The sequence below is a fragment of the Halichoeres trimaculatus genome, unplaced genomic scaffold, assembly GCF_033239565.1.
Source record: "Halichoeres trimaculatus isolate MK-OKI-2021-1 unplaced genomic scaffold, fHalTri1.1 fHalTri1_scaffold_13, whole genome shotgun sequence".
Taxonomy (NCBI): domain Eukaryota; kingdom Metazoa; phylum Chordata; class Actinopteri; order Labriformes; family Labridae; genus Halichoeres; species Halichoeres trimaculatus.
In genome coordinates, this window is record NW_027437191.1 from 6197846 (window position 1) to 6215733 (window position 17888).

The following is a 17888-nucleotide window of genomic DNA, read 5'->3' on the forward strand; positions in this document are numbered from 1 at the left end:
ATTCTTAAATAGTAATACTGAAGCTTGTCCCCTAAACAAACAAACAAAAGACATATGTGCCCAGACACATTTGTGAATTTGACAAGTGTATTTCAATATATTAATTTTATAATGAAGGGTTAGGGTTGCTACTTTGAAAAAAAGTTTTCATTATATACCTCATCTGATTAAACTCATGAGAATTCAGACAGAAGACAGACCCTTCAGCTGCTCTCAGCGCATGAGAGGCGAGGAGGAGAGAAACCCTTCAGCTGCTTGGAGAGTGGAAAGAGATATAACCAGGACTTGACATTAACACCGGCCAACCGGCCAAATGCTGGTGGATTTCAGCAGTGGCTGGTAACACCGCTGCTCCCACTGGCCACTTTGGCGGGTTGAATTTTATCTCAAACATGGAGCATAGAGACAAGCAAAAAGATGACTCTGATGATGAAAGCTCTGAGGAAATTTAATTTACCTCTCCTTCATTGTCATTCTCATGAAAAAAGAAATGATTTTCTGATTACAATGGTTAATAAATATTTAAGCAGACAGTGTCTCTTGCTGAGTTTTTATCAGTTTAATTAATCCCCTTTACCATTTTATTATAAGCAATAACAAACTACTATTTTAATTACTTTGTCTTAATAGACTGCATATTTTCATATGAAAGGAGCACAATGTTACACACAACTTTATCAGAGCTGAATACCTGATTAAGGACCTGTGGATTTTAACATTGATGTAGTCTTGTTTTGAGTGTGCATAGGGGTCATTTACATTTAAAGAGGTTGTAAATATTTTTTAAGTAAACTTTAGCATGTCATCATCAGCTTTAGTCATATTGAACATAATTATCCAACAACAAATTGTGGCCAGTGAAAATACTGAGTGGCTAGTAACTCAGGGATACCACTAGCCACAGTGGCTGGTGAGCAAAAAAGTTAATGTCAAGCCCTGGATATAACCATGAGTGTCTGAAACGCCACATGGCTCCCCGCAGAGCAGAGAAACACATGAGCTCAAAGTGTGTTGGAGGTCCAGCTTCACAGCTTCATCAAAACCGAACAGATACAAAAGGAGAGACAGAGACAGGAGCTCATGGAGAGGACTGTGGAGTACAGGAACCACCCAGGGGGTTTGATCCAGACCCTGACGCCAAGACCTGCACCTCTTCTGAACCTGAGACTGAATACAGTAAAAAGGAATAGGATAAGTAGAAACAGTCAAAGTCTTGTCAAAATTTTGTATTTTTTATTGGTATTATTTCTGATTTAATAACATTAATGGAATCACAAATATATTCAGGTCTTGTCAAGTTTTATTTCACAGTCTCTTTTGAAGAGAAGAAGACTATTAAAGAGGGGTTATTCTGCCTTCCCATGTTTTATTTGTGGATATAAAGTAACAATGCTGGATGGCTGGATGTTCATACTAAATGTGTGCAGAATGGGGGTTACCATTGACATTGATTTGTTAACTTTTACTTTACTGGGCAGAATGAGGGCAAAAATCAAACACTGCACCACTGAATAACTCCTATACATGTCTGTAGAAAGTAACAGGGATGAGGAGGGTGTCATTGATTTGTATGTTCACCTGCTCTCCTTCACTATTTCCCTTCCTTGCACTTTTGTCCCTCCATTTCCGACATTGATAACTGCCAGACAAATGCTGTATAAATAATTATGCAAAGCCTACCCTCGTGTTTCCTTGCCTATCACTCCTGTGATCAGTCTCCGCTCAATGTAAGGGCTTAGAAAGAACTTCCAGTGCCACGGAGGAAAGAGGAGACTGAGGCTGTTTCCCATAGCCCAGGTACCTTGCCTTGCCTTGGTCTGATGTGGGCGTGGGCAGGCATCCACATCATCAGTCGCTGCCCAAGTGCTGTTCCAATGTTCATGTCCTCTGGAGGCATATGTCCTCCTTTTGGTTAGCATGTGGCTAATTGACCGAGGATACACAGGTGTATCCTTCGCTGCCTTGCCATGGCTATAAATACCCAACATACAACGCGTGAATCTACAAAAAAAGGAAAAAAATGGAAGGAAAAGACGCACCAGCGGAGGCGCGTGGTAAATTCCAATTTAAATTTAAGTAACAAAACACACCTCTGAAAATAACAACTTATACCATGTCCACCACTTAACTCTTTTGTGTGTCACTCACGTAACTATAATTACTGAGAAGCTGCACCTTCAGAGTGTCAATGATGTGACAATAAAAAAGCAAAAAGGTGTAGAAAAGTGGCAAGCCATGACAATATTTGAAGCCGTCTGAGCTCCTCCCAAAATATGCCTTTGTAGGCTGTTCCATTAGCATCTTCTTTGGAGCAGAGGCAGGACACTTGCCTTGGATTGGAAGGAAGTGGCTTCGGAGGCACTGCCTTCCAAGCTTCCAAGGCAAGGCAAGGTACCTGGGCTTTAGGAAACAGCCCCAGATTTGACCATAGGATTCACTTGTTAACTCATTCTTTCTGAGTTGAACCAAATGGCCCGATCATTTCACGGAGTCGAACTGCCCTTCAGCGGCGCTGCGTAGGAGGAGTCTGCTGACGTCACTCCCCACACTCAGAGGACGTTTATCCTGGGACTAGCGGAGCTGGCTTTATCTGGAGCAGCGAAAACCGTTACTTACCCCGAGAATAAATCAGAGACTGGACCCAGTTCAGATATGTTTTTCGACCCTCGGAGTAAACCCAGGACTAACTCGGTGCCCGTGTCTCCAGCCTGTGGCCTTGTTTTTCTCTCTCCGGTGCTCCGCTCCAGCTGCCCTTTTCTTCCTACTTAAAGCCCTCCATCAGACACAATGTGGTACAGAAGTGACGCTGAAGATGGAAACGAGTCCAATAAAACAGGTAAGATCGGTTTGGATCGAAGTTATGAAGAGTAGAGGATGATAATAAAGACGTGAGCTGGAAGCAGTGATTCCGATTTAAAGGCCAGCTACAGCAGCTGATGGGACATAATGTGATACTGTGCTACAATGCGACATCATCGAGTCCTGGCAACAATACAGTACAGGAAGAAGAAGAAGTGTCTTTTTATTAGCGGATTTTCTTACTTTAGGTACTAAGACACAAATTTATGATCATAACAATAAATAGTTATGAAAAAAATCCCCACAAGGTATGCTTAGTAACGATTTGTAACAAAATTCTTATTATATAATATAGTACAGCACAAATCTATATGATGTTGTACAATCTCACATAAAACGACAGTTTTAAATACTAGGTATGAAATATTCTCTGATGCTCAGATCTGACTTTTGGATCCCCGATACCAATAACTGGGATTTAGTATTGGCTAAAACTGAGCTGATGCCAGCAGGGGCGTATTTAGTCGTTTGGGGGGCCAAGGCAAACCCAGTCAATGGGGCCCTCCATGTCCTTGTAACTCATCTTCCTCAGAGCTAGACTGGCCTTCCCTGGGTCCACTGTCTCTTTCCCAGAATCAAGGCATGAGACAGTGCTAATCTTGTACATGGTAACTTAACACAACTAAGTGCATTTCCTCAAGTTCTGTACTTTAGTTTGATTTTGAAAAAAGTGAACACATAATTTAGTCCACTTTGTCCTGGATTTGAAATCTTTTATGGTCAATTGACAGCTTATTTGTCCCACAGTGGGGAATTTACAGAGTGACAGTAACAAACAAGAAAGTATGAAGTGGAAAACATTACAAGAGGTAAATGAAAAAAAAAAAATTAGTAAAGAAAAATATGTAAATATCAAGCACAACATAAAACTGGAAAAAAAATCGACTGAAATAGGTGATATTTACAGTCACCATACTTTTCGGTACTATTATTTTAAAGTTAATGTATTTTTATTTGACCCCCTGTCCAGTGAGTTATGCATCCAAAAAAGAGATTTGATTATTGTGTGGGTTAAACTGACTGACCTGAGTAACACCTTACCCTCTAATAAAACCCTCTCATACAGGCTCTCCAGGATGGCTCCTTGGTCATGAATCGGGCTGTCACAAAGACCCTCACGGCCCTGGGAACGTTACCCTGGGTGGGCGCAGACACAGCACAGTGTCGGACAGCGGGGACACCGGCATCGGCACCTACTGCTCCGACAGCATGGAAGGCAAGGCGTCCTTTTTAATCTTATTGTTTGTTATTTCTGACAAGTGCAATATCAGCAGACGGAGATCCAATCAGAACTGAGCTTTGATTTTGTGGACAAGAGTCTTTAATTCAGCACCCAGAACACAAAAGTCACATGTCCTTTTGTTGTCAAGGGGAGTGGCTGGATGTTTTGACGTCACATGCAAAACATCTTTTGTTACTGGAACTTAGTCCTCAGTTTGTTCTGGACTTACATCAGTAGCCTGCATGGTCTTTAGGCTTACGCTGCAATTCAAGGTCGTCACTGTAACATGAACAAAAGAATGGAAACAATTAATGCTGATGGAGTTATAAAGTCGTGTTTTTTAGTGTCATGTACCTTTAAATGATGTATGATAGGGTGTGACAGGAGAGAGTGGGGTTTAAAGTTTCTCTCTGCTCTGTTTGTCTTCCCACAGATGACTCCAGCTCCAGCACAACACCCCTGTCTTTTCAGCCGCTGTCCCACAGTCATGTGGCTCTGGATGAAGACGGCGTCCCCACTGTGCACGTCCTGCCCTCCCCCTCTTCTGCCTCCCCCTGCAGGGCGGGTTGCTGGAGCAGATCATGTCAGCTGCACACACCAGGAGTGTCTCCTCGGAGTGCACCGAGCTGCCTCGACATGAAGGACCAGAGACCGATTCGGAAATGGTCCTCCCTCACCAAACTACCCTCTGGAGCTGATAAGCCCTCCACCAGGACACCAGGGGACCTTCAAAGCTCTGATTCACGGGGTTCCCTTGACAGAGGTCTGCAGTACGGGTACAGAAAGGAAACGCGGGGTCCAAACATGGATCTTTATCTTCCTCTATCCTCCTCCTCACTAAGTCGTACCCTGCTGCTGCGCTCACCAGGTGCAGCGCCTGGATACCGCTACCTCCACAGCAGCAGGTCCTCAGGTCTGGAAACAGAGCGCTCCATTTCCTCCGCTCTGACCTCACCGGCCAAACACACCAGTCTGGACATGAGCTACAGCGCTTTACCAGAAACCAAACTATCCCGAGGAGGAGGAGGAGGGTTGTATGGCCTCAGTTTACCCACACAGGGAGACTCTCTGCTCGGCCCTCAGGCGGACAGAAGCTCCCCGATTCAGCCGGCAGTCCGCACGCAGATGTGGCTGACCGAGCAGATGGAGTACAGACCCAAAGTGGAGCGTGGCGGGATCCCTGGAGGGGAGGGAGGCAGTGGAGACGGTCTGTCATGGCAGCAGGAACCAGGGCTGAACCAGGTAAGAGGGGCGACAGAAACCAGGGTAAAAGAGGAAGAGACCAGGAGACGACATTCAAACTGACCTGATGTGACCTCTGCACATGCTCATAACTCAGTAATGATGAAACTGATTCATTCTCCATCCAATCAAGGATTTGTGCATGAATCAGTGGATCAATTGTGTTGCTGCGATAGTAGCTCCATGCAGGTGTGTGTGACTGAAGTGTGTGTGTTTTTACAGGTGCTGAAGCAGAGCTCTCTCCCTGTCAATGCTCTGGTGAAGGTTAAAGAGGGGCTGCTGAGACAGAGGGAGCTGGAGATAGACAGGTACTGCAAGACACTCAGAAACACACATTGTCCTCTTCACTACATGACTGTGTATTTTCTTGCTCTCTCGTTTCGTTAGATTGAAATTGCTAGGAAGGATCATGCTTGATCTGCACAATATGTTTTTATGATTTATATATCGTCAGCCTTTTAAAGCAATGGCCTAAATCATTTTTTCAAGTTTTTGGGAACGCACAAAAATCTTGACCAAATACAGAGGATATGATATTAAGTGATCATCTCAGTCAAAAAGGCTCTCACAGTAGATGACTGTTGACATGCAGAGAACATTGTGGGCTCTAATTTCGTGGCGCAGCGCAGGGGGTGCAAGCCTGGCGCACCCTGCGCAGTAATTTTGTGCGGCGCACCACCGTGCGCTGTCAATTTGCCAATTTGGTAGACCGTCTGCGCAGAGATGGGTGTGACGGCGTGCCAGGGGGAGTTGACGGCGCACCAGGGGGAGGTGTCAGCAGATTCATGTTGGGGCAGTGACAATTTCGTGCCAAAAAAGTGCGCTGAAAGCTCGCCAGCTCCAACCTGGTCTATCCTCCGCGCAAGCGGAGTGCACCCCACGCAGCTGTAATTTGGTGACAGGCGCACATGTGCGCACATGTCATCAAAGCCTCAGAGGCAGGTTTCCAGAGTGTCAGGCACATTTTAATGCAGTAAACAATCACAGCAATCACTATTTAATGTAACTGTCTGAACCAGCATATACATTTATATCTATATTAACTGTCCCATCACATCTGATGTCAGATTAAAGCCGTTTGTCATAATGGAAAGTTAACCTGACGGCAGCTGGAAGTTTGATGCGCATCTTACAATTAAACAATAAACACCCTAAACATCTGATACTGAGTATATATCTGGCTTCTCTCATTTCATTCAATTCAAAGAAAAGAGGGAGAGAAAAGACGAAGAAAAAAGAGACGAAATAAATGTTTGTCTCTCAGGATTTACCCGTGATTTCCCATATTTCTCTGTTTTAGTCTTTATTTTTAACGTGATCTAAAAAGATGGAGTACATTATTGTAAGGAGGATCTAACATTCTAGTCTGACTTAGGCAACTTTAAACCTGGCTTAAACTGCTTTTGCATTCAATAGAGCGAACTCAGAACTGAAATTACCCTGAGTTAAATTAAATAAATGTCAGGTATATGAAATTGGTCAGGAGGCACTCACTTCTCCAGGTCTTCTTTCCTGATTTTTATTGAACTTAACCCATTTTCCAACATCCAGTTCTGACAACTTTATGAAACCTGACCAATATCTATGTTTTAATTCCATAAAGCAAACTCAAAACGTTAATAACTCCAACCTAAACTGACCAAATGTCATGTTTGTAATATGCTGAGTAGGGATACTCATACATCTCCTACCAAAAAGCAAAAACATTTCTGTAATTTTACAACTTTGAGGGGTATTATTGCCTTGTGCACATTGGGCTAGCCAGGAATAGCGAGCTAGCAAAAAGCAGCTAAATTTGTAGTTAAACTATTGCTTGTGAAATTTACAGTAAATTACTACAAATTATACCCTGGCCTTTATGATAGTGGACCTAATCACTCACCAGTAGAAACTGATTCAAGAATCATGTTTACAGCTTCTTCTGCACTTAAGTTTCGATTTCTTCTGGAAGCAGCCACCATCATGAAAGCTTGTTAAATTGCCCAAGTCACACATTTTATCCTGAGTAATTCAAAATTTTGACTTAGACTAGAAATAGAATGGCCTAAGTCACGCCCTTCACTTTTAGCTAAAGCTTTAAGTGATTTTACCAGAGATGGTCAGTGTTATCAAGAGGTGATTTGAGCCAAAAACTCATTTTAGTCAAAAAATGACTTAGGCCATTATTGTGATAGAATGATGATGTACTTTTATTGGAGATGATGGGATGGTGGACAGAGCCATTTTCACACAGATGTTGGTTTTCTGTTCCAGACAGAAGCAGCAGATCCTTCAGCTCCACGCTCGGATCAGAGAGAACGAGCTCCGAGCGCAGCAGGTCCTGCACAACCAGAGAGGATGGTTTGATAATACCTACATCCTGAACACCAAGGTGCCACTTCACACACTTCACACACTTTGTATCTTCACACAAAAGGCTCAGAGATGAAACTTGTTGATTAAAGTCACACAGCAAGCACTTTTCTCCCAACAGGAGACAGCAATGAGAGTGCAGTCTGATAAGCTGTGCTGTGACGAGGAGCTGGGCAGGAAGCTGGCCGTGGCTGAACTGGAGGTTCTTCATTTGAGCGATTTTTTCAAGCAGGTCACTCAGAAATACTCCGAGGACATCAGGAAACTGGAGGAGAAGGTATCAGTGAAGGGTGATGCCTAGAATGATAAACAAAATGACAGAGGGCCTGACTCACTGAAGGATCCTGCAACTTCAGCACCTGTTAACGCAGATTAATTACAAAGTTAAAAGTTGAATCCACACACAAGTTAAATTTTTCTCTAACTGAGGTACTGAGCAAACAGGACTTGTTTTAGCCAAAATGTGTCTTTTATGTTTTATTTTCTCAGTTCATCAGACATAGAGCAACCCAGTGCTGTGAATGTTTCACCTGTACTTCTAGCTTAGAGCAGCAGGTGGAGCTTTGGCTTGGTGTGCATAAAGTCATGACAGTCCAGGTAATTTGATCTGGATCTATGAACTGAAGACACATGAGTTCTTGGACATGTTGGTGTCCAGAGTTTGTTGATCAATCAACGGGCTCATGTTTTAAGCCACAACACTGATATCTGCCATCTGCCATCTGCCATCTTCATGTTCTGTACAGATGAGCTGTTTGGTGTTCTGCCAATTGAAGCTGTCTTTTGAAACAGCCTCAACCTGCGACAGCTTTGCCACACCATTTGTCTCCTCTCAGGTGTCAACAAATCCATCTGGAGTGCAATAAATCACTATCAAAACCAGCACAGGCAGAATATCCTCTATGCTAACAGGGTAACTGCTGTGCTACACATAAAGGTGGCCACCTGTCCTTGCCTTTGATGGTGTTAATTTTGCTGAATGGTCTTTGTCGTTGTCTTACTGCCCTCTACTGGTATGGTGGTGTGTTGCAGTAACCTTTATTTTTTTCTGTATATGTCAGTGGTCTAATTAACCTAACTGACCTGAGGCCTATATCACGAAGCGCGGTCAACTTATCCGCGGTAACTCACACCTATCCAGGATTGAGTAACCCTAACAATGGCAATCAGGATAATTGATAGCACGACGCGAGTTATCAACACGGTAACTCAACGCAGGATTGACTCATCAAGAGCCGTGAACGCGCACGTAAAAGAGGAGGGCTTAGAGGCAGCTGACCAATCACAATCACCGTACGTCACCACTGAAGAGCAGCGGCTGATAATGCAGCAATACAAGGAGGATAGAAGCAATAACTTAACATACTTAACATTAACTGGTAAGGAGGAACACGGTAGCAGCGGGCAACCGCAGGCAAGATGCATAGCAATGCATAGCGGACTGTGTAAATGTTACTCATCATGGCTCAGTATGATAGTGATCACACTTCTAAATCTCATAAAATAATAAATGCTACTGTGCAAATGACTTGCGTGTATTCCAATTATCATGTAATTCTCCCAGATGTAATCCTTCTGGAGTCAGAAGAACATGGGAGCAGATAAAAAACAAATACAAGAACATCATCACGTCTGATAAGTCTGTTTCAAGCAGTGGTGATTGCTCTAAGACTACAAGGGAAGCTCAGCTCCCCCTAAAATGTTCCCAAAAAAGTGGTGATATGTTCTGCTGTGTGTACATTTCATTGATAAAATCTGAGCTAGAATTTCTTCATCTTCTGTTCAGAATCAGCTACCTATCACAGGTAACTGGCTCCACCTCCTTCTCATTCATCCTGGGAACGCTATGAAATCGTCCCTAAATTACGTGAGGGCAGCAGCCAACACGTGGGATGCCGTAAACTTGCTCAGCCGCTCCTCATCCCCGACAGAGTACATGTAGCTGCCTGTGGCAAAGAATCGCAGGGCGATGCATAATGTCTGTGGGACAGTCAGTGCACCGCTCCTGCGGGTTGCACGGGCAATGTACGGCTCTAATATCTCACAGAGGTAGAGTAGTCCGGGCCGTGAGAACCTATAACTCTCATACAGGGAATCGTCGCTTTGATCGAGTGGATCTGATCGATCTTTGAACAAACTTTCTCTTCCTAAAGCTCTTCTTACAACTTGTGCGCCTCTGTCCACCGGGTTTGGGAGAAAAGGGCAGGTCATCGTTTCTGAGAAGCCGATTGGTCAGTGGGAGGGGCTTTTGTATAGGATCAGATTCAACCTCCAACTTATCCTGCTCCAGAGCAGGATAGCCGTTCAGAGTAGGTCACCATGGTGATCTACTCGGATAAAAAAGGAACCGGCTTCGTGCTTTCGGTAATCAAGAGTTAACCCTGAAGTTATCTCGCTAAGACACTAATCTTGCTTCGTGATATAGGCCTCTGGGTCTGCAGCCTGTGGTTGAAACACAAACAATGGGGCCCCAGGAGCCATATGGTTCCTGGGAATGTTCTACCAGGAACTAAAAGTTCCTTTACCTTCTGGTGAAAAAGCACCTCTTTATTTTTGATGCAGTATGTGTTGTGAATTGGATCCTAAAACAGAAGAAAATGTTTCACAAAGCTTTTAGAAACCTAACCCAGTCAAACAAAACAACACATTTTCTGTGGTAATAAAAAAATAACTAATGATTTTTTATTACATTGTGGTATTGAATCTGTTTTGTTATAAAGAAAGATATTTTTGCCAGGTTAAGACGAGGGATCGCTACATCAGCAGTCTGAAGAAGAAGTGTCAGAGAGAAAGTGAGCAGAACCAGGAGAAGCAGCAGCGCATTGAGACCCTGGAGAGATACCTGTCAGACCTGCCCACGCTGGACGAGGTGCAGGTGCAGGCTAAACAGGTACGCACTCACATAAACAAACACAAACAAACACAAACAAACATGAAATTAATACAAATTTAGTGAAACTCTGAGGTGTTTGCCAGGGAACAGTTAGCACAGTGTTTAGTGAGCAATGTATGTGTGTGTGTGTGTGTGTGTGTGTGTGTGTGTGTGTGTGTGTGTGTGTGTGTGTGTGTATGCCTGTGTGTGTGTGTGCTCAGCAGGAGGAGGTCCAACAGAAAGCCAAACAGCTGGAGAGAACCATGAGTCGGCTGGAGAGCAGCCTGCAGGAGGGAGTTGCTCTGCTGGAGGACAAAAACACAAAGATCGAGCTGCAGGGGAGGAGAGAAAAGGAGCTGATCGCATCTGTGCACAGGTACATCATCACCTGATCTGACTGTTACAGACATGACGAAAGTGCTGGAGGTTTTTTTTTTTTAAATCTCATTTAGACTTTTTGTTAGACATGTCCTCTTTGTTTGGAAAGTGAAGTAAATGTTTGTGTCCAACACCTTCACTGTTTCCAATATCCTGATGGTATGAATCAGAAACCGTAAAAAAAAAAAAATAAAAAAAAAATAAAAAAAAGGACCTAATCTTTCTCGTTCAAACTGCTCCCTCTGGTGGCTGGCTGCAGTATTGGTGAAAAACTCCACCTCTCCAGTCATTCCAGATGGGCTGGGGTCAAACTTTTAAAAAAATGAATACACCTGGTAGGAATGTTTCTCACATTCTTATGCTGTGGCGATATAGAGATACTATTGAGCTGCAAAATGTTCAAGTCCTCTTTTTTTGTGAAAAGTTTTTCATTACTTATTAGAGGTTAAAAATGAGGCTTTACAGTTAAGCAATGACTCACAGCTTTTATTGTCTTGTTTTTCCAGGATTAGTAAAATACATTTGAAGGGAGAGCCAAGATGAAATTAGACTCAAGATGAAAGAGGAAATATATATATGTCTTTGTCACCTGGCCTCTCTGAGTTCCTCATAATCTCTACTGCACAGATTCTGGCTGCACAATGGCTGCACCTATGACAGCGGTATTTTGGCTTCAAAACTTTACAATGGTAAAAGGTGAAGCCACGCTCTGACTCTTAAACCATTATAAGGATAAAAACTGATTTGGGAAATGGATATGCATTAATTTGGACAAATTAGTGTTTTCTGGCTGTTTACTAAAGTCTGATGGGATCACAACCAATATAGAGCAACTGGTGCTTTTATTAATTATTCATTAATGTGCTCAGCCGTTACCAAGTGATGCCACATGTGACTTCACAGTTACTGCAACAGTAACATGAAAAGTATCCACTCTCTGAGGACGTTGTGCATTTTTTTTTAAGTACACTTATGTTTCAAGTTTAGATCAGCAACAATTGAAGAGTTCTCCTCCCTCCCCCCTCTCAGCCTGCAGCAGAAGGTGCAGCAGTGTTTGGATGATGGGGTCCGGCTCCATGTTCAGGATCTGAAGTGGCTGGAGGTGGAAAACTCTGAACTTCTGGAACAGCAGGACCACAGCAGCAGGGTAGGTCCACACCTCAATCCCTCCTCGTTTGGGGACGTTACAGAGGGTTTCTGGTCACGAGTCGACTATAAATCATCAAGATGAGAGAACTGAGTGTTTGTCGAATTAGTTTGTCTCTACAGGGGCCTCTGTAAAGGTGCAGTTCAGCCCTTTTCAGTGTGACACACAGGTGTGGATAGTTACACAAACATTTGAAGAGTAGGAAAGTTTGAGTATCTGTGGCGTCCAAAGGAATCATGACTTTTTTCATGCTCTGAAGTAAAGATAATAATACACACTCTTCACCTCAGTGAACAAGTTTTAAAAGAGAAGATATTTTTAAAAGTTATGACAGAAATGTGAAAACTCTTTTTTGATAAATATTTGATTTAAGCTACAAAAAGAAAAAAAATGGAGTGTGACTGAAACAGATGAGCACGTCAGTCATTAGACTAAGACTGGGAGTGGGTATTGTTTTGGGTTTGTGTTCATTAGTTTCAAGAGGAACTAATGAACCTAAACACACACACACACATACACACACACACACCCTGCACAAGTGGAGATGTGAAACCAAATAAAATGTGGAAGTCTTTGACCTCTGACCTGTGCTCTGTTCTTTTCTCCAGCTGATCAAACATCAGAAAGAGCAGATCGAGAGACTGACATCCAGACTGACGGTACCACACACACACACACACACACACACACACACACACACACACACACACACACACACACACACACATATAATATATATTGATATTAAATAATTAACAGTAGTAATAATAGTAATATATTGTGAATAATTTCAATAAATCTATTTTTTTCTATTTTTATCTTGTGTAATTTAAATTTTGATAGCTTCCATACACCTCTACACTCACATGAAGGAAACAAAAGAGATAGGACAAGCAGAGCCTTTCAGGTTTATGTGGATAAATAAGGATATGATAGAAAACTGAATTAATCTCAGTAGGTCACTTTAAAAGAGAAACTCATATTATGTACAGATGTAGCACAGACTGAGAGAAATATTTTAAACTTCTATTTTTTAATTGTGAAGATGAAAAACATTTTTTCTACATAGTGGAACCAAAGAGCCCTGTCCTGTTTTCATGTTGATGGAAACCAGAAACAGAAAGAGTCTTCACTGGATGACAAATCTGCTTCTGTGCTCCAGGCCACCAGCAGCAGACTGCAGGAGAAAAGAGGCATGTCTCTCCCTCAGCACACTCCTCCATCTGATGAGCCTGAAGACAGCCCGGACCCCTCATCCAGAGCCCCCACACAGGTACCAGGAACAACCATGTGTCTGACACTCTGACACTCTGTGATGAGATATATTGACCTGTAAGATGAAGTCAGGGATGAAGCTCTTTAATCACTAGGGCACATGTCTGTTGCGCTCACTGGAAACTGACGCTCATGTTTTTTTGTCTGAGCAGCAGCAGGTGGAAGAGGAGGAGAGCCCATCAGAGCACCCAGTGCCCAGCGTGGAGCCTCCTGAAGTCAGCCGTCTGCTGAAGGAGATGTCCCTGTGTCTGCTGGACCTGCAGGCGCTCTGCAGCATCCTGAGCCAGAGAGCCCAGGGGAAGGAGCCCAACCTGAGCCTGCTGCTGGGCATGAAATGTACACACACACACACACACACACACACACACACACACACACACACACACACACACACACACACACACACACACACACACACACACACACACACCAAAGACTGAGAGGTTGCAAAGAGGGATTCTGGGAGAATCTGAGTGGAGCTGGGTGACAAAAATGATAATTATATTTTTTTTGAGAGTCTAATCACTTCTTGACTCTACCTCCTGACATATTTTACAATCCCCCCAAAAAATACACGAGAACAGCAGCTATCAATCATCGTTAAACGTTACATAAAGCCTCGTTTTTAACCTCGCATCGCTAATGAAAACAAAACTTTTCAGAAAAAAGAGGATTTGGATACAAGACAGCCAAATAATATCTTCAAATCACCACAACAATCGGACGTGAGAAACATTTCTACAAGGTGTAATAATTTTTTAAAGATTGACCACAGCCCATCTGGAATGACTGGAGAGACAGATTTTTAAACCTATACTGCAGCCAGCCAACAGGGGGAGCAGTTTTTGTAGAGACCTCACTTCGAGCGGAGGACGTGGACGTCCATTTTTTTCACAGTCTATGACACACACCCACATGCACACAACTGAGCACAAACCAGGCAGCACTGAACTAGCTCGCACAAAAAGCTCAAAGTTCACAGTTCAGTTGACACCAATTTAGATGAACTAGTTCACGATCATTTTTCCTGCTACAAGTTCTTTTTTTTCAGTAGCCTTTCAGGCTTTAATTTATATCCCTCAAGCTCATTCCCCGAATAAATGCATCTCTGTATGCTGTTATAGCGCCATGGTCAAGGCCCATTTGATCAGCTTGACATTAGCCTCATAAACCTTTAAGTTCTGTTTAAACTCCAAGAAATTCTGTGGCCAATACAAGGGACACAAAAAGCATCAGATATGTGTGAAATGTTAAAAGAGTGAAAAATAAGAATCTGAAGTGTTTTAGTGTCAGATAAATGAAACAGTACCTCAAATTGCTGTGTGTATAATCCAAGTAAGTTTATTTTTTCCTTTCTTAAGACATGGAAAAAAAATAGTTTTTTCTTTCAAATATATATATATTTTTTCTGAAAGTCACAGACTAGCATCATCTATGAAATATACACATTTAAAATGTGTGTTAAAATATTTTTGAAGCATTAAAGGGGACATATCATGCTGATGCCTGATTTATTACTTACATATAAAATAATAAATTTGAAAACAAGACCTTACTCCCCCTGAATTTTCAAAAAATGAGATACTTTTTTTTTTTCTGATATCCTAGAACGAGATTCGATGCCTCTGAAATTAAGTCATTGACATTTGGCTTCGAGATTTCGACCTTTATGACAACAGGAGGATCCTTTCTTTTATTGGAGTAATCTGATAAAGCAGCTCCTCCTCTGTGATGTCAGTTAGTCACACAACCACCACTGAGGGATACACCCACCAAGAGCTGAGTATAAACGTATAAACTCTACAAGATACAGTACCGGTTTGACTCACCACACTGAAGCGTCCTGAGATGATCTGTGTCCAGGTGGATTTTCTTCCTCCTGAGCTGCAGAACCGTTTGGGTCTGACTCAGGGTCCAATACAAAAGGACGTATCCTACACTCTGACATTTTATTAATGCTATCAATGCCTTACGGTGAAGTTTTGGCAAACAGCAAACTCGCTCGGTCTGCTCCATCCAATATGGTGATTTAGTAAATACTGCCATGCTGCAAAAACCGCCCCCTGGCTCTACCCCCTCCGCCCCTCTGATAGAACTGACCAATCAGAGCACAAAGGGCTGTGACGTTGCGAGGTTACTGGAGGTCATTCTGGAAACGGAGCGTTTCAACAAGATCTTCAGAATGGCCTAAAATGAGGATATTGAGAACACTATTGTGGGGCAATGAAGGAACTAAATGACTTGTACTGAGGGCAGAAATGCTTTACAGGCATCCTAGTCTGGCATAGTGACAGAGAGAAACAAGCATGATATGTCCCCTTTAAAAGAAAATATTCACAAATTTGCTAAATGTGAAATGTGACTTATTGAAATAACCCTGACACAGGCTCATGCCATAATTCATATATCACAGTGTCAAGAAAAGTAGGGTAAGCAGAGAAGTCTGAGTTTTTAAATTTTTATCTTAATATTAGACAAAAATCCTCTTCAGTTTGAGTTTTCACAGGGCAATTCAACAGTCCAGACTAAAACTGCAAAGAACGAGAGCACTACATCATCTACAGCTCATAATATCATGAAGTTCTGTGGCGCTGTGTGGTTTGCTTTTGTTTTGTATCTCATTCAAAAAAAAGAGCTGTCAGTTCTGTCAGGCTCAGAACGAAGGATTCACTATGTGGGGACAGCAGATAGTTCTCAAGAGTCTTCAATACAAAAATGGGTTCGGTACACTGGAGGTCAGTGAGTGAGGCAGAAGTACAAGTCCAGTAGGTAAAAAATCAGAATACAGAATCTGGCGGAAAGGTCGGAAAAACAAAGTAGCAAAAATAGTAAGCGGCTGGATGTATTGACTCGGGTAAAGTGATAATCTGGCAGGGAAGTGAGGGAACACCAAGGTATAAGAAGGAAAAGGGGAGTGAGTTTAACAAGACACAGGTGCAACACATTAGGGAGGGACCCGGTGATCAGCAGTGAGGGCGGCAGCTTGACAGGAACTGTAAGAGACAAGAGACAGGAGTTAACAAAATAAAACAGGAACCTCCAAAATAATTGACAGATATTGACAAGTATCTCCATGATGTGCTGCACTGAGCTCTTTTGTGCACACTTGCTCCAACATATGGTAATAAAAAGGCTCAGATAAAGGAAAGGAATATTGGATGTGATAATGAAAACGTGTAAAAACATGGATGTGTTGTCTATAAAAGAAAAATAAAGTTCCAGGAGAGAAAATTAGGACACAAAGATTAAATACAAATATCTTGGGTGTCTGACATATATGATCAATGTAACAGTACTTTTTCTTTCGATAAAAGTGTCACTTTGAGCATTTCTCTCTTTACTTGAATCAGCAGTAACATCTTCCTCTTCATTCTGTCTCTTGTTTCTCCACAGCTCTGAGTGTGTCTGCGGAGGAGAGCGACAGCAGGCGGGTGGAGGAGGACGAGCTCCGCTTCAAGCTGCTGGAGGTCAGCCAGCTGAGGAGGGACATCGACGAGCTGAGGAGGAGCATCTCAGACCGCTACGCCCAGAGTAAGGGGGACAGCCGTGTCTCTCAATGACACCCAGAGACACAGGAAGAGACCCAGAGACCCAGAGCAGGTGGTATCTGGACTTCTAGAGATACTCAGAGAAAGTCACCCAGAGACACCAAAATATAACAGAGACACCAAGAGACACACAGAGGAGTCCAGAGATCCCTTATACACCAAGAGAACAAGAGAAAACTGGATTAAACATGTCCAGAAAGACACAGACACCTGGAAAATCCTGGGTTAAAAAGAGAAACACAAAGACTGCTAAAAGACAAAAATGATGTCTGAACTGCTTGTGAAGAGTAAAATAATCTGTCAAAGCAGGAAGAAAAATGTTTTTGTTAGTTTTCCTGAAATAAGACTAATGTCTCAGTTCAAGAAACTAAATTCAGGTGTCATTCGGTCTTTGAAATCTTGAAATAAGACGTTCTTCTGGACTTTTGAGTGTACGTGAACCGAGTCTTGGAGTTTCCACACCAGAAAAACTGAAATCCTATCAAGTGTTTTTGTCTTATTTCCAGTAGAAAATGTCTTTTTAGACCCAATATGAGCCACAATCACCTGAACAGGCTAGAAAAAAGTCTTATTTAGAGTTATTTAAGGACAGAAAGGAGGTCTGAATTGCTTGTTAGAAATAAAAAAAAATCTGCCAATTAAACAAGAGAAAAGTTACTCGTATTAACACATTATTCTATTTGTGAGCAAATTTTTCTTATTTTATTTGCAGATTTTTTTTTACTTGTGACAAGAAATTCATTTTTGTCTTTATATAATTTGAAACAAGACATTTTTCTGGACCGACCAGTTAAATGTGGCTCATATCAAGTATAACAAGACATTTTTCACTTAAAATGAGACAAAAACCTTGATAAGATTCCTGACGTGACTCTTGTCCAAACAAAAACCATGAATAACTTTTTTTAACGTATAACTTGTTCATTAATCTGAACTTATTCTGTATATTTACCCACCTGATGAAGGAATCAAGAGGACTTAGTTTTATTTGTG

General features: G+C 42.2%; 1 protein-coding gene across 1 annotated transcript; it reads left to right on the top strand.

Annotated features, from left to right (window-relative positions):
- The first annotated feature begins 2540 nt into the window (after positions 1-2540).
- On the top strand, positions 2541-17046 carry cep85l (centrosomal protein 85L). The gene is made up of 13 exons (XM_074685894.1): positions 2541-2836; positions 3926-4075; positions 4515-5323; positions 5546-5631; positions 7577-7694; positions 7797-7952; positions 10413-10565; positions 10769-10923; positions 11955-12072; positions 12681-12731; positions 13235-13345; positions 13533-13683; positions 16741-17046. Exons 1-13 carry the CDS (start codon positions 2788-2790, stop codon positions 16905-16907), a joined length of 2274 nt encoding a protein of 757 aa, XP_074541995.1. The 5' UTR covers positions 2541-2787; the 3' UTR covers positions 16908-17046.
- The last annotated feature ends 842 nt before the right edge of the window (positions 17047-17888 follow it).